The 22931-nt window shown below is 37.2% G+C and overlaps 1 protein-coding gene across 12 annotated transcripts in view; it reads left to right on the top strand.

The window, feature by feature from the left end:
- WNK2 (WNK lysine deficient protein kinase 2) overlaps positions 1–22931 on the top strand; it is a 231050-nt gene that overhangs the window by 91455 nt on the left and 116664 nt on the right. For all 12 annotated transcript variants that reach the window (XM_027836981.1, XM_027836983.1, XM_027836982.1 and 9 more), the window contains exon 5: positions 14462–14619. In XM_027836981.1, the coding sequence (XP_027692782.1) occupies positions 14462–14619 (158 nt within the window). The remainder of the gene's footprint in view (positions 1–14461; positions 14620–22931) is intronic.

Genomic DNA, 22931 nt, shown 5'->3' with positions numbered 1-22931 from the left:
CCATTTTTTTTTTTTTTTTTTTTTTTATGTTACTTCCTACAGACAGGTGCTATTTGTTGAGTCCCAGACTTCCCTGATCTGTTTTTGAATTATCTCAATGTTTTATAGAGCTTGGGGGCAATAAATACAGCCCTTATTCGACAGAATCAGGAGATGCCAATAATGTTTCTTCAGCTGTTTGCATGCCGGGTACTTTCTCCTTGCACTTTCTGCTGTGCCATTTCAAAAGCTAAAGTTCATGTCCTTGAAGTGTAAAGGTGAGTGTGTTTATAGGTGGGGAAAAGCCATGGTTTCAGTTGAGCATTCAAGGGTCTTTTGTCTCTTCCACAACAAATGCTGAATTGTGTATAATGTTTAGGGAAGTAAAACAAAGATTCTTTCCTCTTTCCAAAGCCCAAACTGTCAGTTAATTCTAAGGAGAAATAAATTGTATGTCCTGGTAATCATTTTCACACACCTGTGGAATATCATTTTCATGTGTCTCTGTAGTAATGAGCATGGGCAATGAGACATCATGGATTTAGTGAAGACTGCAATTTTGGAGGCTCTAAGTTGATGGAGAAAACTTTTTTTAGATCAATATTACTTTGAAAAGTTTGCAGTCTATTCATGCTCCCTGGGCTTGCATTTGTCCTTTGAAGATAAAAGCAGCTAGCTTTCTGCTCTGTTCAAGTGGTAAGATTCAAAGTGCAGTCACAGTGGAAATGGCAGGAGGACAACCTTGGATCACATGGTCCTCCTCTCATCACCAGCCTGTTCCTGAGGACACATTTCTCTCTCCAGCTTTGTCAGCTGTTGAAACACTGCGTGCATGTCCACTGTGACTGTTTAGCACTGGCCAAGGGTCTGCTCCGTGGCCTTTAGCATCTGATAGGATCTTTTTTTCCCCTACTAGTAATATGTGTGTGCTTTATAGACAAGCAATTCTGGAAGTGCCCTTCAAGAGGACACAAAGCCTAGCCTCTTTGTTGCTTAGAAAAAATAGTTCTCTTTGGATAACTCAGTTTTTAAAATGTGGGTGTTTGTGTGTGTACCCATATATCTATATATTTCTCTGTCTATATGTGTTCATATGTGTATTATGCATGTATGTGCATATGTCAGATATTTCATTTTAAAGGAATTCCCTATGAAGAAACTTCTCTATCAGAGCGACTGCTGTGCAATGAATAGTCTGAGAGTTGTTTAGTGGCACCAGTAGGTTAATTAACTTGGTCTCTGTGTGTCAGAGGTAGGACTTGAACTTTACTTGTCCTGATTCCCTGGCCAGTTTCTGTCCACTGCACTAAATGAAATGGCACAAAGGAACCCGAGGAGTCTGTAAAGTGGGTTTTTTAATATTTTCAGTATAGTACCTTGTACTCTCATGGAACCTACAGTCTAGTCTCCCATCTTCTCTTGGGGCTTGGCATTTCAGTGATCTCCCCCACTCTCCCCACCATCTTCAATTTTTCTTAATCCAATGACCTTTTTTCTTTTTCCAAAAGTATTTTATTTTTAGTTCACCCAGTAACATGTAAATACAATTTTTAATATTCATTTTTAAAACTTTGAGTTCCAAATTCGCTCCCTTCCTCCTTCCCCATTCCCCCTCGTTAAGAAGGTAAGAGGTTTGATATGTTATACACGTGTAGTCATGTAAAACATATCTATAATAGTCATGTTGTGAAAGAAAACATAGACAAAAATAAGAAAAGTAAAGAAAGTTAGAAAAAAAGCATGCTTTAATTTATATTCAGGCACTATCAGTTCTTTCTCTGGGGATGGATAGCATTTTTCATCATAAGTCCTTCAGAGTTGCCAATGACCTTTTTTCATTCATTCTTTATAACTACCCTGCTGCTTTGATGGCATTGACCTCCCTTTCTCCTGGATACACTCTTTTCCCTCAGCTCTCCTGACCCTGCTCTTTCCAGTACTCCTACCTGTCTGACCATTCCTTCCCATTCTTGTTTACTAGATCTCTCCTCAGAAGTGAGGCTATTCCACAAGGTTCTATCTGAAGTTCTCTTTTCTTCTCTCTTCTAGTGATCTCATCAATCCCATTGTCATTTATGCAGAAATAACTCCCAAATCTATATATCCAGCCACCATCTCTCCACTATGCTGTAGTCCAGGGTTGGGAAACCTGTGACTTCAAGGCCGCAAGTTTCCCACCCCTGTTCTATCCCTATCACCAGCTGTCTGCCAAAAAGTTCTACCTGGATTTCCCATAGGTATCTCAAACTTTAGTATTTTACAAAGAGTTTGCATTTAATGGGAAGATCTCATTAAAACATCCCCTCCTCCAAACTTCCCTCTTTTTACTTAGAGCACCACCGTTCTTCCCATCAACCTGGCACCATCCTAGACTCTTTACTCTCCTTCTCCAGTTCCAGTCAGATTTCCAGGCTTTTTAATTCTACTTCTACATCTTTGCTGTCTATCCCTCTGCTTCAATCTAGGCAACCATGTAATTCATACAATCATCTCTTCTTGTCTGGACCTTGTAATGAGGCAGCTAGGTGGTGCAGTAGATAGACTACTGGGCCTGGAGTAAAGAAGACTCATTTCCTGAGGTCAAATCTGGCCTCAGACACTTAACTAGCTATGTGACCCTGGGCAAGTCACTTAACCATGTTGACCTCAGTTCCTCATCTGTAAAATGAGCTGGAGAAGGGAATGGCAAAACCACTATGGTATCCTTTGCCAAGAAAACCCCAAATGAGGTCCCAAAGGGTCAGACACAACTGAAAAGACAGAACAGCCTAACTGGTCTCCCTACAGTCATGCTTCTACCCAATCCAGCTTCCACACAAGTACCCGAATAATATTCCTAAAATGCTGGTCTGGCTATAACTCCCCTGCTTCCAGTGTTTCCCTATTGTCCCTAGATGAAATACAAACACTTCCGTATATGATTGAAAGTCCTTTATGATCTGGTTCCAGCCTACTGTTCTAGACTTCTTTCACATTACTTACCTTTGCATATCCTACATCATGGTAGCCACACAAGCCTATTTTGCAGTTCCCTCCCTGAATTTGGTATTCTCTCTCCATCCTCTGTACAGAATTTCCATCGTGTCTGGAATACATTCCCCCCTCAGCACTACCTCATGTCCGGAATACATTCACCATGTCTAGAATACATTCGCCTCTCAACTCTGCCTCATCTCTGGAATACATTCCCTCCTCAGCTTTACCTCTCTGTATCTGTAGCTTTCCTCAAGGCTCAGCTCAGGTGTTATCTCATATACAAGGCCTTTTCTAATCACAACAGTTAACATTCTTCCTTCTAAAATTACCTAAAATTTACTTATCTATATGCATAATGTATCACCTAGGAAGTGGTAAGCATCTTAAAGGCAGAGCACGTATTTTGGTTTTGTCTTTGTATTTACAGCATTGAGCACATGGCTTGCACAAAGTAGACCCTTTTCAAATCCTTGTTGAATGCTGACCAGGAAGAGGCGGGGTGGTAAACTACTAACAGCTGCAGTAAATAATATTTTATATAATAAGTGAATCACAGTTGCAAAACAAGATGGAATAAATATGGTTGGGCTTTGTTTTTTTTGGATGCATTCAGTATGGTTGCTACCTCTCCCAAATAGTATTAAAATTCCAGACATGTGCTGCTCAGTAATTTATAATTTCAGGCATAAAGAGAAGCCTTGTCATCATTTATTTTTATTTCATTTATTCAACAAGATGCTGTCAAGGTGTTGGAAAAGCCAATTCAATTTATGTGTTATATTAGCAAACTAATCATGGTAAAATGTAGTTTCTCTTAATGACTAGTGCCCTTGTCATAAAAACAATTACTCCAAACCTTTCTGATTCCCTTGACACTATTCCACAGACCTCTAGCTCTGCTCCAGAGCCAATATGCTTACCCACCTCTTACAGAAGAAGTAACATGAGCTCTCATTACAACCATTTCCTATTAAGACTGATAAATGTATTTTACAAGGATAATGGAATAACTAGAATGGTTAGAATCAAAATGTCCAAGCAAATAAATATGTAGGTTGCTTATCTTTTTTTTTTTTTTTTGTGGAATGCATTTCTCTGAGTCTTTCAAAAACAGCAAGACACACCTGTACCTTTGCTGTCCTAAGATGGGGGGAAAAGGGATATTTTGATGAAATCATAAGGTTATTTTAGAAGTTAAAAAATATCATAAGAATTTTATCCAACTCTTCTGCTTTAGAAGGCTTTTGCTGGTGACTTTGTAACGTTAGCTTCTGTAGCTTAGATAGTGATGACAATACCCGGTGTTGTTGAAAAGATCAAATGAAAACACTTGAAACTGTTATACAAATAGTAGTATTATAAGGCTGTGTCAAGTTTTCTCTTGCCAAAAAAAAAAAAATGCTGAAGGAAAACCTTTTGCCATGAAAGAACGTTCAGATAATAGATGAATAGCAAATTTTTTAAAACTTTTCATTTATATTTTCTGTTTCTTACGTCAACATAGTTATCTAAAGTATCCCTCCCTCTCCCCATCCCAGGGAGTCATCCCATGTGACTAGCAGTATTTTTGGGGGGGAATGGGAAATAGGTACAAATGGTTGATACATTTAAAACATGTTAACACTTGTGTATCTCCCGCTTACATGAAAGTGTAGGTTGGGAATATCTTCTCATATCTCTTCTTTGAGTGCTGTTTGATATTTATAATTTTGTTACATTTACTTTTGGTATTTTTTGGTATGTCATTCTTTCCATTTACATTGTGGTAGTTACTATGTGTATTGTTTTCTTGGCTCTGCTTATTTCACTCTGTATCATTCATGTAAATCTTTCTATCCTTCTGTGTATGCATCACACACATCATTTCTTACAGAACAGTAATATTCCATTACATTCATGTACTGCAGTTTGTTTAGCCATTCCCCAATTGATGGGCATCTACTTTGTTTCTAATTCTTAGCTATCACAAAAAGTATTGCTATAAATGTTTTTGAGTATAATGTAGACTTCTTTCTTATTAATGGTTTCCTTGGGTATAAGCCCATTAATGGAGTCTCTGGTTCAAAGGGTATGGATATTTTAGTCACTTAATTTGCATAATTCATAACTAAATTGTTCTACCGTTTCACAGCTTCACCAACTGTGTATTAATGTGCCTATTTTTCCACAATCCCTCCAACATTGACTGTTGCAATTTTTTGTCATTTTTGCTAATTTGTTGGTTGTGATGTGAAACTTCAAGGTTGTTTTGATTCACATTTCTCTTATTAGTGATTTGGAGCATTTTTTCATGTTGTGAATACTTTGTAATTCTTCTTGAGAACTGTTTCTTCTTATCCTTTGACCATTGATCTATTGAGGAATGGCTCTTAATATATACATACACACAGAGACGTGTGTTTATGTGTACACACATATATATTTACGATGGTTTATCTGTCTTAGATAGAAAACCCTTATCAGAGAAATACCACTTCCCTTCTTATCCTAGATGCATTAATATTGTCTGTGCAGAAATTTTTCATTTTCAAGTAATCAAAGTCCTATATTTTGCCTTCTGTAATTGCAGTTATGTGGTACAATAGATAGAGCACCAGGCCTGGAGTCAGGAAGATTCATCCTCCTGAATTCAAATCTGGCCTCAGACACTTACTAGTTGTGTGACCCTGGGCAAGTCACTTAACCTTGTTTGTCTCAGTTTCCTCATCTGTAAAATGATCTGGAAAATGAAATGGCAAATCTCTTTAGTATCTCTGCCAAGAAAACCCCAAGTGGGGTCACAAAGAGTCAGACACAACCGAAACAAATGAACACCAACAATTTTCTGTGTCTCTTGTCTGGTTAAGAATATATCTCCTACCCATAGCTGTGAAATGTATATGTTCTATTTCTCTTCTAATTTTTTTAAGTATGATTTTTAATAGTAAGGGCATGTATGCATTTAAAATATATTATGAAATGTGATGTAAAGTGTTGGTGTAAGCCTAATTTCTGCCAGATTGTTTTCCGGTTTTCCCAACAGTTTTTATCAGATAGGAAGTTTTTCCCTAGTCAACTTGTAGTTATTCTTTTAAATAAACAGACATCTATGCTGCCTTCAAAAAAAAAAAAAGGTAGCTAGGTGGCGCAGTCGATAGAGCACCATCCTTGGAGTCAGGAGGACCTGAGTTCAAATCTGGCCTCAGACCAAACATTGGACACTTAATAGCTGTGTGACCCTGGGCAAGTCACTTAACCCAAATTGCCAAAAAAAATGGATTATTGAGTTCTGTTGTTTCTGAAGTACCCTTGTCTAGTCAGTTCCCTTGATCTATTTTTCTATTCTTTAGCCAATACCAGATGGTTTTGATGACAGCTGCTTTATAATATAGTTTGAAATCTGGAAGTTCTACTTACTCTTCCTCCCTTCTTTTCATCATTTCCATTTCCCTTGTTATTATAGATCTTTGATTTTTGTAAATCAATTTTGTTTTTGTTTTATTAATGTCTGTAAAATATTCCCTTGGTAATTTGATTGGTATAGCATTATCCCTTTTTGTTTATATTTTGAATGTTTATTTTTGCTTTGGTACCGTAATTGCCACTCCTGCTTTTTTAGATTCACTTCGTGCATAGTAAAACTTTTTCCCATCACTTTGATTTTATTTTGTGAATGCCTTTGTTTTTAAAGTGTTTCTTGTAAGCAACAAGACTATAGGATTTTGTTTTCTTATCCAGTCTGTCACTCTTTTTTTTGTTTTATTGGATTGTTTAATCCATTCACATCTGAAGTTACAAGAGTTAAGTTTATATTTTCCCCCATCTGTCTCTAAAATTTATTATATTTTTTGTGATTTTTTTTTCCCCACATCTGCTGGAAACATAGTATTATGTTCCTTCACATTCTTTACTTCATTCCTTTTTTTAAGGTGGTTGGCGTGGCATTAAAAGTGTAAATTAATTTTGGTAGTATTGTTATTTTTTTTATATTGACATGGCCTAATCATGAGCACTAGATATTCCTCCAACTATCTAAGTTATTCTTTATTTCTTTACATAGCATTTTGTAATTGAATATACAAGTCTGTTGTGTACTTTGGGAGATTGATCACCAGATATTTTTTGTATTTTATAGTTATTTGGAATGGGATATCCCTTTCCGTTGCTGCTTCTTGTGTTTTATTATTATATAGAAATGCAGGTGATTTTTTTTTAAAGTTTATTTCAAACCCTGCAACTTTGCTGAAGCTATTAACGGTCTCAGTATCTTTGCTGAATCCCTCGATTTTCCAAGTTAGCCATCATATCATCAGCAAGCAGGAATAGTTTTATCTCCTCTTTGCCTGTCTTTATTCCTTTAATTTCTTCTCTTGTCTTACTGCTATTGCTAGCATGTCCAGAACTGTATCAAATAATGGGGAGGGGGATATAGTTTAAAAGTTGATGAACGATTTAATTTATATAGGAAATCAGTTAATGTTTTTGTTTTTTTTTTTGTGCCTGAAATGTATATAGTTCTGGGATAAGCAGTTTGTAATACAGAAAAGGCCCACGGGGAGTTTCCATGCTAGTTGGGGAGATAACTAAAGCGACTGAAAAAAAAACCTAGGGAACAAGGCAGTGCTGTCTTTAATACTTGTTGTTCATGTAGACATAAATATATGTTCATAAATGCTGCAATAAGTCTTCGGCCAATTTCTTGATGTGGTGTGGGGCTGACCCTGGGTTCTCAAAAATTATGCTGATGGCTAGCAACATTAAGTGACTTCTGATCACACAACTAGTTCTTGAATAAGCTAGTAGAACTTGAGTCTTATTTTGGATTGTGTTGTAGAGGATGTAAAATTGGAGCCACAAGTAAAGTTATAAAGATTATGGGATGGAATAAGAAGATACTAAAGGCAAGGTGGTGGTAGTGCTTTGGAGGCAAAAGGCCTGATTAAAAGTCTGACTTTGTTACTACCTGTCTGACCTTGGGCAAGCTTCTTTCCAAGGATCTCACTTTCTTTTTCTGTAGGATTAGGTGGGGAGTGAGGAGGGGAAAGATTTAACTGGATTATACAAAAAGCCCTTTCTGGATCTGAATCTATGATCTTACATAAAAGAAAATGTTGGATTTGGGCTTTTCAAATGATTTTTGCCAGAATAAACTATTTGATCTGTCCAGCCTAATGGGGACTGAGAAACATCTTTCTGCTTTCTTGTTCTCATTCCAAGGAATACTGATATGCTTCCTGGGTCCTGGATACGCCATCCCTTAATAGTGCTATGTAATTGGCACTCGAATGTTGGGTTATGCACTTTGATGAAACAGATTTTCATAGGGTAGTTTATGGTCGTCAGACTTTTCAGAGCCTGTGTGTTTGCTAAGCAGAATAAAAATCAGTGGAAGCAATCACATCTTTTGCATTTGACACAGCCCTGTCTTGTAATGGAAAGATCACTCAGTTTGGAGACAGAGGATCTGATGCAGTCCCCGCCTCTGCCACCTCGTAGCTGTGAGACCATGGGCAGGTCACTTCCCCTCTTGGGGCCTCCTCTTCCCAATTTATTATACAGATACAGTAATTATTGGATCACTCAGGGATATTGAGACTCCAGTGGGAGTGGGCTTGTAAAGCACCGTGAAAATCAGAGCATGCCACAGCCAACACATAAATGACTGCATTTGTTTTGGATGCCTTTATTAGTAAAAAGGTTAAGTCCATTCATCAGTAATGAGCTCTTAACCTTTTTTAATGAATATGGTTCTCCCCATAGAGGTGCCAGTCACTAGGGCAAAATGAGGTATTCTGAGAAGTCACATCAGCTATCATAGGTTGCCAAGGGATCACTTTGTAAATGGTTATTTCAGAGACATCAGTGGCACCCAAGTGACCTAAAAGTGTTGATACAGAGGCACCTGTTTACTCCCTGAGAGCAACTTGTACATGGTAGAATCTGCTGGCTCATGCCCGCTTCTGTTTCTAAATATGAGACAGAATGAAAACACAGCTTGAAACCGTATAATAAATGCTCATTGATTTGAATGTATGCTATAGTTACTCTTTTCCCACTGGATCTATTCAAGAAGCAAAACTGTTTATAGCATTTGGGAATTTTGGCTGTCAATTTGTTATGTACTCAAAAAAGCACTGATATTGCTTAGGATCAGAAAGCAAGAAGAGTTGTCCAAAAGTGGATTAGAATGGGTTCTCCCTTGACTGGAGGTCTTCAGGCAAAGGCTGGATGATCTTTGATATTTTATAGACAGGAGTCTTGTTTCAATTCAGGCTGAACTAGCCTCTGAAGTCTATTCCAACCTTGAAATTTTGTGTGCTTGCTTTTGAGGTCCCTTCAGAGCCCTTCTTTGAGGGATAGTTCTGTGTGATAGGGTCAGAATGCCAAACAAATCTTGGCAGGCCAAGCTAGAAAGACAGTCAGAAGGCAGTAAGATGAAATATACTAGAGACAAGTGTTGTCAGTATCATGAAATCTGTGTTGCAAGGGACCTCAAAGGCCATGTAGACCAACCTTTATCTAACTATATACAATATATGTGAGAAATGGTAATCCAGCCTTGCTGGAAGACTTCTAGTGAGCAGAAACTCACTAACCTTAGAGGCAGCCCATCGCCCTTGTGAAAATCAATCAGTCAACAAGCATTTAGCAGTTTTTCTGTACTAGGCGTACGTGCAAGGTGTCTGGAATTCATGGACAAAGAATGAAACAATTCCTACTCACCAATGAGCTTATATTTTACTGAGAGTAGACAACAAATCTACACACATACACAATCATACACATTCATACAAGGTAGCTTGAGAGGGAAGGGCACTAGCATTTTGGAGGTTATGAACAACTTCATGTAGAAGCCTGAGCTTGATCTTAAAGGAAGATCTCTAATTGTTAGGGCATTTTCCAATACATGAAGCCCAAATCTGCCTGTATGAAACTTCCATATATTCCTGTCACTGTTTGTCCTCTGGGGCCAATCAAGTCCAATCTCTTTTTCATGTGACAAATCATCAACTACTTCAATATAGATATTCTGTCATTTCCCCCCCCTCCCCCCAACGCCATCCCCACCTAAGTCTTATATTCTTCAGGCTAAACATTCCTAGTTCTTTCAGCTAACCCTTGTTTGGTAGCATCTGGGCCCTCCTGGTCATACTCTTCTGGTTGCTTAAAGCTAATCAACATCCTTTCTAAAATATGTCAGTTATCCTGACATGCTTTAACCAAGAGAGGGTACAAGTGAGACAAGTCCTTGCCCTAGGCATGATGCCTCCTTCACTTAGTTTCAAAAACTCAACTCCACAAATCAGCTTAAATCAATTTCATGTGTTGGAGGTGACTTGGTTAATCAACAGTCCTAGTGCAATAGATTTGTGAGTTTTTAGTGGACTTGAATATCAATATAATTCAGCAGTGCAACATGGCATTCAAAACAACTAATGAGATCATAGGCTTCATTAAGAGAAGTAACTGAGGCAAGTAATAGTTCCATTGTCACTACTCAAATCAAAATACATCTGGAGTATTGTTCCATGCCTTTTTAAACATTATTTTATTTCAATGAACAAAAATCTATTCTCTCTCTCTCTTCCATCGAAAAACAAAATGAAACCTGATTAACAAAAATACATAGCCAGACAAAACAAATTTTCATTGGCCATGTCCAAAAAAAAAAAGTCCATGAACACTGGAAGTTCACCACCTACTCTTTCAGATAGTGGGTACTATGTTTCATCATGAGTCCTCTGGAATCATGAGGTCATTTTGTTGATCAGAGTGCTAAAGTTTTTCATAATTGTTATTCTCATATGAATTGTTCTGCTTCTGCTTACTACATTCTGCATCAGTTCATGCTGGTCTTCCCAGATTCCCTTGAAACCATCACTCTCATAATTTCTCAAAATACAATAGTATTTCATTACATTCATATATAATCATTTGTTTGACCTCAGAAATCATAAAGCATAACCAGTACCCCACCAATCCTCTCGACAACATTTTGTCTTTACTTCTTCCATCCCTAGGGCTAAAAATAATGCTCTCTCCATTGCCTGCTAAATCTGAACAGAGCCAGCCCTGCTAGTGACTAAGAAACTTCTCACTACTGTGCAGGTCTGGCTCAAAACAGTTTTGATCTGCTGGCTGAAGCCTTGAAAAGCTGCTTGAAGTATGGGAGTAGCATTCCATGTTGTACCAGGTGATGTGGGAGCACTCAGTGAAAGTCAATTGAATAAACTGAAGTTGAAGATTAAAATAAATAGCCTTTGTTGATTCCTTTCTTCCACTACTGCCTTTATTATCAATTCATAGAACTGCCAATCAAGATGAAATCATTACAGGCCTGTAGCAGACAGATGAATTGTATTAATATGAATTTTTAAAGTAATTTTTTGAAAATTATGGTTCTTTGGATAAGGATACTTTGAGCTTCAGGAAAGTAAACATTTCCATTTTTTGTAGCTGCTAAAACTTCCTGCTCTATGGGGTTTAATTAGCATTATTCCTAACTGATGCACCGTATTCTCTTACTCATCAAATCTTGTCTTGTTTCTCTACACCTCAGCACTTAGTCATAGATCCAGAGAAGCTTAGAACTATAAATGACCATAGAGCTCAGCTTGTCCAAACCCCCTCATTACATGGATATTGAGAAACTGAGGCCCAGAGATGCTCAATAACACATAGTGAATTAGTGACAGAGGAAAAAAAAGTCTCCTGACTCACAGGTGCTTTTAGGTGCTCTCAACTCTCACCTGATCTGTTTTAAATCCCCCCTCTCTAGCCTTTCCTCTTCAGAGGATAAAAAAAATCTCTTTGCAAGCACACATGCCACCTTTTAGTGATTTCCTACTTAATTAGCTGGAAGTGATGACCGCTAGTGAGAGAGGAGATGTCGGGTTCAAAAAAAGGCAGTGGCTGAAGTTGTTGTGGTTCTTCAGCCAACACTGTGCCCACATCTGTACTGAGAGATAGACCTGTCTCCAGGCTACTTTTATGTTTTTGCTGACCTCAGAGTGCAAAGACATTTGAAAGGGGTTAAATGTCCGTTTAATTCAGAGCAGATGCTTTTAAGCCTGCATAGTAGGACTCCAGGGTCACATTACATTACTTTCTATGTCATTTTCCTATGTGTAGTTTTTTTTTTCCTATGGATTTAGTTTCATGTAGCAACCTGGAATACCTTGTTAAGTAGTCAAATGATAGGCCTAAGGGATGAAAAAAATTAAGTTTGTTTTAAGCTCAGTACTCCTTTTAGAATCATAACACCCTAGGATGTTTAGATCTGGAAAGGGATGTAAGAGATGATTGGTCCCATGCTCTAAATCGGATCCTGTGAACCAAGTTATATCCTGTAAAACCCTGGCTTTCCATGCAATGTGAGTGGGGTTTAACATGATAAAATGTGTATTCTAGCAATATTTCCCTCTCTGAAGTTTTTTTAAATGTGAAATTATTATAGTACTTGGTGAGTAACTGCAAATGCAAGCACTTTGTATTTTTCTGTGGAAAAGAATGAGTTGGCCAGGATGACAAAGTTAAGGATGGGCTTTAATTATATTACCTTTACTTCCAAATGCTTCTGAAGTTCATTTTTTTCCATTGAGGATACTGTGCTGCTTCTGATATTTTAGGTTCTTAATCTTTTTGCTGTGTTTGACTTCCTCCCTAAATTGAAACTGTTCTCTTCAAATGTACCAGTAATCTCATATGTTGCCAAATCTGATGATGTTTTCTTATTCGTCATCCTTCTTGGATCTCTGTGTAGTATTCAGAGGTGCTGACTACTGTCTCTTTTTCCCTTAGATCTGTTCCTACCTGTCTTTCTGTTCCTTCTCATTCTCTTTTATTGGATCCTCTTCTGTAGTGTGTCTGTGGGTGGACCTCAAGGCTCTATCTTGGGCCCTCTTTTTAAGTACTTAATAAATGCTTGTTGCCTGAATATTTCTCTATACTCTTACCTAGTGATTTGATCAGTATTCAAGGGTGTAATTATCATCTCTATGCAACTGACTCCCAGTTTACTAAATCCATTCCAAGTCTCTCTACTGAGCTCAGTCCCTCATTACAAACTGCCTACCGAACATTTCAAATTTGGTGTCCTATAGGCATCTCAAACTCAGAGTTTCTAGAACACCACCACCCTTCACCACCTCTAATCCCTTTTTTTCAAACTTCTGTATTTCTGAAGAGGGCACTATCAGTCATAGGTTCCCAACATTGGCATTATCCTTGACTCCTCCTTCTTCCTCTCCCCATTCATTTAATTACCAATAAATTAATAATGTTATCTATCAGTTTATTTAATGATTAATGTAAATTCATTAATCCATTTGCTTAATCAGATTTTATCATTATTACCTTCACAACAACTCACATCTATCCACTTCTCTCTCCCCACATAGTTGATCAGGGCCCTCACCACTATCTACTGCTGAACTCTTAATTGGTTGCCTCACCTTAAGTCTTTCTGTTCTCTACTTCTGTCTTAAATGCAGATTGACCATGTCACTCCCCTACTCACTAAATTCCAGTGGATTCTTAGTGACTCTGGGTCAACTATCTCTCATGTTTATCCCATCCTTGTTTAATTTTTATTTTCTTATACATTTTCTAATGTTAATTATTAGCATGATGGTACATGTTATAAATAAGTAAATGTACTAACATTTACATGACGCTTTAGGTTTTATAATGTGCTTCTTATTGAATCCTCATGCCAACCCTGTGAGGTACGAGCCATTACTATCCTATTTTACCTTGCCTTGGGTCATACAGCTAATTTGTGTCTAAGGGAGAATTTTAACTCAGGTCTTATTTCTTCATCATGGCATCTTATTTACTTATTAAGTGGGAACCTTTTAGTTCTTAAATCATTATACTTTGGTGAAGACACTTCAGTTGTATTAATTTTTCATCCTTGAGTTATATGTATAGCTCATATTTTTATATCTTTGTAATATATGGTCAGTCCAGTCCTAGGTTCTCCTAGCTCTCTCAGGAGACTGTAGTTCTCCCCTCCTCACGGTGCTTTTTTTCAAGCAAAAGCTGCTACCTCCTAGGATAAACTCTGTAGAAGGAATTCAAGCTTAGTTACCATTTGGGCTAATAAGTCATTTCTTAGTAATGGGTCTCTGAAGTAATTTGATTGGTCAGTTAACAGACATTTAAATGCTTATTATGTGCCAAGTACTCTTCTTAGTGCTGGGGGTACAAAGGAATGCCAAGAAACACAACAAAATAGTCACTGCCCTCAAGGAAGTTTCATTCTAAAGAGGGAGACAACATATTGAAATCCAGGTATATATGAGACATATACTTGGGTAATCTTGGAGGGGAAGGCACTAGCAGTTGGTTCTTTCCAACTCTGAAATTATATGATTCTATATTATATTTAAAAGATTTTCTTGTTTTGCTCCCCAAATCCTGAGTGCTAAGTGTTTTGAAGAGTGCAGAAGGAGGGCAGCCTTCCTTTGCTGATGTGAAGTTGGTATTTGGGTTAACTTTTGTTCTTCTCTTTTTATATGCCCAGGAACCCCAGAATTCATGGCCCCAGAGATGTATGAAGAGCACTATGATGAATCCGTTGACGTTTATGCCTTTGGGATGTGTATGTTGGAAATGGCTACCTCAGAATATCCCTACTCAGAATGTCAGAACGCTGCCCAAATCTACCGGAAGGTCACTTGTGTAAGTCTGTTCCAAGGGTCCCATCCCTGGTTTTCTTTAGAAAATTTCTCTCTCCTACCCTACTGGCCAGGTAGTTGTGTGTATAACTACCCTATTAGAAATATAAATATCCTTCTTCCTTCTTTAAAAAACAAAACCCAAGTCTCAGTAGGGTTGGTACATCCTGTGGTACAAGGTTTCAAGACCCAGGTGACCTGAGGAATGTTCATTCATCTGCTCTTATTGATGGAAGTTTTTCCTTTGATTGAAGGAGTTCAGCTGTTAAACCAGTCTGCTGTTATGTGATTCTTAGCAGTATCACCAGACATTACTATAACACTCACTTTAAGGACTAAAAATACATTACAAAACAGCAGATCAAATGCTGGTGTAATTTATTCTCACCCCTGTAACCTGCCTTCTTTTTCCCCAGGGTCTTCATTCAAATGAGTGAAAAATAAAAAGCTTGGTGAGATTGTACCATTCAGATTTGACCATTTATTTATTTATCTTGAGGTTGGAGTAGAATACCATGTTCTAGCTCAGCCCAATCAATTTTCTTCGACTTACTTTTGGGCTGATGCTTAGATCTGCTCATCAACAAAACATTTTATTCTAGAATCCTGGGGAAAGGTAGCCTCAAATCTTGGAATTCATATACCTATATATGTATATGTGTGTGTGTGTGTGTGTGTGTGTGTGTGTGTATATAATTTTTTTTTTTTTTTTTTTTGCTTTTTTGGCTAGGCAATGTGGTTAAGTGACTTGCCCACAGTCACACAGCTAGTAAGTGTCAATTGTCTGAGGCCAGATTTTAACTCAGGTCCTCCTGACTCCAAGACCAGAACTCTATCCACTACACAACCTAGCTGCCCCAGAATTTTTTTGAAAAAAGAAAAGCAGTTAGTGCCTGCATTAGGCATGAAGCACTGTTCTCCTGAGCTCAGTACTTGTATTGTTTTGTCTTTTTACAAGCAGCATTAATACCAGTTGCTTTTATAAATCTGGTATGGAGGGATTTGTTCATTAAAGTCCGTAAGATCCTCCCTAATAACAAGATTAGAACTTGATCCTTACTCTGTGCTCTTGTTTTGGTGGATTTGAGGACTAGATCTTGAAAGAATAATTTACTTTCTCTTTACTTTTTATACATTGGTTTTGCTAAGGAATTGGGGATTGCATTTGAAATATAAATCTCTCCATACTGAGAATACCCCTATAGACCTGGAATGCTATTTTCCTAGCTCCTTTAAAAAAAATTTTTAATTTTTCTGCAATTACATGTAAAAACAATTTTTAACATTGATTTTTAAAAATTTTGAGTTCCAAATTTTCTCCCTCCTTCCCATCCTTCTTTCCTTAGGCAAGCAATTTGATATAGGCTATGTATGTGCAGTCATGCAAAACTTATTTCCTTATTAGTCATGTTGTGAAAGAAAACACAGACAACAAAAAACCAAGAAAAATAAGAATGGTAAAAAAAAAAAAAGTGTGTTTCAATCTGCAGTCAGATTCCATTAGGGATGGTTCTTTGTCTGGAAGTGGATAGCATTTTTCATCATAAGTCCTTCCAAATTGTCTTAGATCATTGTATTACTGAGAAGAGCTAAGTCACTCATAGTTGATCATCATTCAGTATTGCTGTTACTGTGTACAATTGTCTCCTGATTCTGCTCTCTTCATTTTGTATCAACTCATATGAGTCTTTCTAGGTTTTTCTGAGAGCATTCTGTTCATGATTTCTTAAAATAGTTTTTCATCGCTTAGTAAAATAATTTTTCATCACAATCATATGCCACACCTTGTTCAGACTTTCCCCAATTGATGGGCAGCCCCTCAATTTCCAATTCTTTGCCATGCTACTATAAATATTTTTGGACATGTGTTTGTTTGTTTTGTTTTGTTTTTTTATCTCTTTAGGACAGACACCTACTAGTGATATTCTGAAATGCTTTTCATCTTTTAAGCCCTAACTCAAATTCCACATTTTCCCAGATGCCTTCCTTGATTATTTAAAAGATAACATTTCCCATCTTTGGAAATTGTACAGTGCTTAGCTGTAGTATTCATGCAGTACTTATCCTGTCTTGTCCTGTAGCGCTATTCATGCACATGTTATATTTTTCTGGATTGTAAACTTCTGGAGGCCCAGGATAATGGCTTAGACTTCTTTGTACCTTCTATGGTTTCTAGCATAGTTCCTTATACAGGGGAGAGCCCTGTACCAAGGGTAGAAGCCCTTCGCAGCTCTGCCACTTAATGGCTTTGTGATATTGGGAGTGTCACCTAACTGCTTTCTAGTCTTTATTTCTTCATCTATAAAATGTATATAATCTCTGGATATTTCCCATTATAGTTGCAAGGATCAGATTAGATACATAAACTGTAGAATGCTCTGTAAATGGGATATACTAGTGTTATAACTGAATCTACTGCCTGCAAAATGACATAAAGTCTGGAGTGTTGTGGTTTTTTGTTTTGGTGGACGTTCCCACAAGTGATATGGCAAGTGGTTAAATACTTTGACCTTAAAGGTACAAAAAGTACAAATTCAGTTCTGAAAATGTACCCCCTGTATGCTTCTCATGAAACAGTCTTCTGAGGTTTGAATTAGGGACACTTGGAGGAATGTTAATAAATAATCAGAAGGTAAAGAATTGGGTTCATATGTGGTATGGAGTATCACTGAAATTTGTAGTAAAATGTTTAGAGAACCAGGGTCAAAACTTTCAGAGATTTTAAAAGAGTAATTAAATGTGATTTTGGAATCTGATTCCCTCTATGACATCCCTGACAGGCGATTATTTATCCTCTGCTTTATGTGGCATCGAATGTCCCATTTCATAAGGTAGTCCACTGCATTTTGGGACAGCTCTGATCAGAAATTCTTCATCATATTTTGCTGAAAACTGTCTGGCTCCTTTTAACAACTAGCCATTGTAGTTCTAACTTCTGGAACTGCATAAAATGACAACCTTTCAAATTTTAGACAGCTGTAATATCTCATCTTCATACCAAGTCTGAGCTAAGTACCTCCAGTTCCCTGATCCTGACATGATTTCAAATCCCATCACTGTTCTGACTATCTTCCTCCAGACATATTCCAGCTTGTCACTGTCCTTATTAAAATGTCGATTAGAAAATGGAGCATCCATCTTCCAGGTACAGAATGACCAGTGCAGAGGACACCAAGACTGTTTCCAAGGGCAGTAACTAGGGTGGGGTATCTGGGCTCTGCTCCCAGAGTACAAATTCATTTAATACCTAATTAGCAAGAGTAAGTATAATAGGAAGTTCTAGGGGCTTCTCCTTCCACCTTGGCCCATAGACTTAGCCCAGGCGAATCCATCTCCATTCCCCGTCTTTCCCCTCCAACCCGGAAGCAGCCTTTCATCCCTTGATTGCCTTGGGCACGGTGGTTTTGCTGTTACTTTCTGTGACTTAGAAAATATACTCCTTTTAATGTAACCTATGGGTATGGTAAGTCTTTTTTTCTATTAGTTCACACTGTTGGCTCATTTTGACTTTATAGCCAACTAACTGCTGAGGCTAGTCTCCATTTTGGATTTATGCAAATTTTTTTCTTTTTTCTTTCTAAGTTGCAGAACTTATTTGTCCCTATTGAATTTCAATTTATTAGCTTTGCTTGATCCATCATTTCCCACTGTTAACATTTTCTGACTTTGTGTCAGTAATTAGGTTCACATGTGTGGGGTGTTACCCCTAAAATTTGTAATAGTGTTTATAGAACCAGAGGTTATAATCCAGCGTATTAGCTATCCCATACAGTGTTGGATTAATGTGTCATAACACAATCACAAGAGTTCGAAGTTAGAGGAACATCAGTGATCCTTTAATCCAATACATACTTGAAAAAAATAATTCTCACTACAATGTATAGACTTTGTTGACCTCTTGAGGAGAAACTGAGCATCTCTTAAGGCAACCAATTTGACTTGTGGCTACCACTAATTGTTTGCAAGTTTTTCCTGACATCAAACCTGGATCTGTCTCTTTATAACTTTGTACCAGTTTGGTTCTGTCTGGGGACAAACAGAACAAATCTAATTTTTCTTCCATGTGATAGTGTTCAAATACCTTAGATGGCTCTCATGTTCTTCTGGGTTATCTCATCTCTAGGTTAGACATCCCAGTTCCTTTAACCAATATTCATATGACATAAGCATTTTAACCAGAGTGTTTCCTTTCCTCTGAATGCTTTCCAGCTTCTTGTCCTTCATAAAATGTGGCACCTAGGCCTTAACGTGATACTTTAGATGACACTTGATCAGAACAGAGTGCAGTTGGATCATTACCTTCTTATTCCTGGATAGTTTCATTCCTTGTCCATGGAAACTGTTTAGTATTTAATTGGAGAGGCCAAGGATAGACCCATTTGATATTTGACTAATGACCTTCCTTCAGCTTAACACAGAACCACAAATTACATATTTTTTGACATGATTGTTCAGCTAGAAATCTACCTCACTTTATTATTATATGAGCAATATTTCTTCTTCCTGTTTAAAAATATATCTTGGTTGGAATCAGATTAAGTTTATCTGTGTATTTCACCTGTTCTAGTACTTGTTGAGGTGGGATGGGATTGGGCAGAAGAAAATAGAGTCAGTTTGGCATGACTTTTTCTTCATGAACCAATGCTGGCTTCTGGTGATCATCATTTTCTCCTCAAAGTACTTTCTAATTATTAAAAAATGTATATGATAAATACTCTTTTTCTGGATTATTGCCCCATACTATAATTTTCAGAATCCCCCTCTACGTCTCCCTTTCTTTCCTAGATCTTTGAAATTTTAATATTTGTTTTTCTTGTTTCCTTATGCCTCTGGTCCTTTCCATTCATAATCAGGTGGTCTTGTACTCTTCTTTGTTTTATCTCAGGTGTCATTTCCCTCTTAACTTGACTTGTTCTACTCTTTCCACTTTGGAGGTTTTTCTCTTATGCTGGAACTGAGAGAAGTAGAATTTGAGCTGGATAGATCTGTTTTCTCTCTGGCATTTGTGAACATTATAGACTCCATCCAAAACAGTAGGTCTTTCCTTACTTCTTGTTCTCTTTTCTCCAAACATGCTTTTTAAAAGCTGTCTCTCTGTTAGCATTTCTTCCCAAGTCTAAGCTCGTTTTTGTCTTTTAGCTTTCCAAACATATCTCATGTGTCCCTTTTGTATTCATTCTCAGTTATGTGCCTGTCCTTTGATCTTTTGTCCATTGGGGGGGGAGTATTTTTTGGGGGGTGCAAAAGATTCCTTAAAAATCTAAGTGTTCTAATAGAACTTTTTTTTCCTAATCATATTGATTTCTTTAGATCTTCTCACCTTGATTTTTCATCAAGATAATATAGTTAAATTATCAGAATTTTGTTTTTTATAATCTCCCTTCCTTTCTCAGCCATCATCTTTTAAAAATTCTCTACCATGGAGTTATTTCTCTCTTTACTTAAATTTAGACTATATCTGAATATGCTTCTTCTACCTTTTGAGAGTAAAAACTCTAAATAAGACAAATATAAATTTTATGAGATACTCTACTTATATCAAGACAAGACTTCTAGCAGACATCCAGATGGTTGACAACCCACATCATTACTATTTATTGCCAATCCTGTAATCTATATTAGAAAAACATCATCTGTATCTTCTATGGGGTCAGGTGACCTGTAGCATATTCCCACAATTATCTCTTTTTTTCTCTCTTTTTGCTTTTATCCTTAGACAAATACTCTTTATCTCTCATCTTAGGATTCTGGATTACAAGTACACACATGAGTACACTTACACCTATATCTTATATCTCTTGGTGATCTGTAGTCCTATTACTTAACCCTTATTTTTAAAATCAGTTGAATACCAGCTTGTCGGTGGAGAACCAAACAAGCCACGGGGTATGGGGAGCAGGAAAGAGTTCAAATGGGCATAAAGAAGATATTTCTTGCCATTGCTTCTTTAAATGATTAAGGAAAGATGTGTTGGGTAAACTACTTAGGACCCTAGGATTTAGAACTAGAAGAAATATTAGAGATCATCCAGTTTAAACCCCGCTCAATTTGTAAAAGAGCAAGCTGAAGTCCAGAGGTGAAGTCCCTTTTCCAAGGTTATACAGCTAGTATGTAGAAGAACATAGATTTAAATTCACATCTACTCTTCTTTCTTTCCGGTGCACCATATTACCTTCTCACATTGATCACTGACCATCAGTAATATTTGATACTTCAAATATCTGATTTGGGGAAATCTTTCTGGTTTTTTTTGACATTTATGTTCAAGGTGTTGCTAGTTCTAGAAGGGATACTGACCAAATTGTGATTTCTAACTTGGAATTTAAATAGATGTCTCATTTATTTCATATTACTTTTCAAGAAGTGACCTTTTTCAAATGAAACTATTTGTTTATATGTTTGTTTGCCCTTAAATATTTTTTTTATCACCAAAACTCTCCATTGGTTTTTTTTTCATTCTTATGGACAAATGACAATAAATCACATTCGTTTATTTTTATAACTGTAAATACCAAATTACCTACAAAGACCACTCTACTTTCTACTTATTGGTGCTTCCTATGGTGGTCACTTCACCTTTTAGGATGAAAACTTCTTTTCTTTTTTTTTTTTTTTTAATCCTCTTATGTTCTAGGCCCATAGAAATTCTAGACAGCTCTTGAGTCTCTTGGTAGGGAGGAAGCATTTAGAGTTATTAAACAGCATTGACTTTTAGTAGTAGCATTAGTATACATTGGGAATATATCCTTTGGAACACAGCACTGTGTTGGGTTTCATGAGGGATGCAAAGAAATACAAGTCAGGGTTCCTGAAATCAAGATGTTGACAATATGGCTAGATCAGACAACAGACACCTGTAAGGTTACATGAGAGTTCAAAAGAATGGTCACAGAGAGATTTAGGATAGCAATTTTATTAACTCAATAAAAGTTAGAGTTGAGTTCTATAATCAGAAATATTATTTCCAAAGGAGAGGTGTGGAGGAGGATTAGACAAGGACAGATTCTTGGAGAATGCCTGTGTTTGTGAGGCTAGTGCTTGAAGAGCAACCAAAAAAAAAAAAGGACCAGAGGGGAAGTGGCCTGAAAAGGAAGAATCAGACAGTGTCATGTGCCAACCTTGGGAGCAGAGCTTTAAGCAGGTTGTAGTAGATGATGTCATTCTTGTAGAAAGGTTAAAGCGAATGATGAATGAGGCCTTTGAATTTGGCAATTAAGAGATCATTAGGAGTCTTGGAGAAAACAATTTCAGCAGGATAGTAGGTTTGGAACCAGAATATTAAGGGAGGAGAGAGAGTGGGTTAGGAAATGGAGACAGTAGGTATAATGCACTCACTGGAAATTCTTGGCAGTGGAATGTAAGGAACTGTGCATTCTAAAGCAGGATTTACTGTTCTATAAATTTGAGAGAGAGGATAGTATAGTTTTTTGGTTTATTATAATAGTGAGAAGTCTTGCCTTATCTGCAGATTAATTATACTTACTGATTTTTGGTGCATTGCTGATGAGGTTGTAATTCAATTCAGTGGACAATTATTAACACAGAGCCCTGTGTTAGGCACTTGGAGAGATAAAAAGTTTAGATAAGAAATGTTTCTTGCTTTCATGAACAGGGGCTTAAAGTCTACTAAGATGGGGTTAGATTTTATTTATATTGAAGTTATTTATCTAAGTGCAGAAAAATAGTGCAGTTATAGCATACTCTGAGGTTGAGGGAAGGAACATACTTACTGCCTAGGGGAATCAGTGACCATTTCCTATAGGAAGTGGCACTAGAATTACATTATTATGTTGAATAATGAATTTTAATAATATAACTATAATGATATAATCATCATGATGATTAATAACACTCATTAAAATGTAAGTTCTTTGAAAGTAGAGATTGTTTTATCCTTTGTGTTTATATCCCAAGTGCTAGGCACTGTGGCTGGTGCATAATTGCTTAATAAATGCTTGGTGTTTGATTAGTAGGCAAAATGCTTTACAAAGCTTTTTATTAAGTTTTCCCCCCTTAACAGCCTGGAAATAGGTCATCAAAGTAGTCCAGGTGTTATTATTCTCACTGTAAAAATACAAACGGCACAAGCATGACAGAAGCAAAGTTGGTACGTTCCAAAGGTTAGGCAGCAATTGAACCAGCATAGGGGATTGGAAGGGAGAGGCATTCTAGTCAATACGAGCCTTGGGACCAAAGGCACACAACACTGGGAAGGTGGATGGGTGGCAGGTGGTGAAGAGCCTTGAATGTCTAGCAACAGAGTTCAGAATTGACCCCAAAGACAATAGGGACAGCTGTTGGAGCTCTTGAGCTTTG

Source organism: Vombatus ursinus, unplaced genomic scaffold (genome assembly GCF_900497805.2).
Source record: "Vombatus ursinus unplaced genomic scaffold, bare-nosed wombat genome assembly UNPS02014820.1, whole genome shotgun sequence".
Classification (NCBI taxonomy): Eukaryota; Metazoa; Chordata; class Mammalia; order Diprotodontia; family Vombatidae; genus Vombatus; species Vombatus ursinus.
This window is presented reverse-complemented; position numbering and strand designations above follow the sequence as displayed.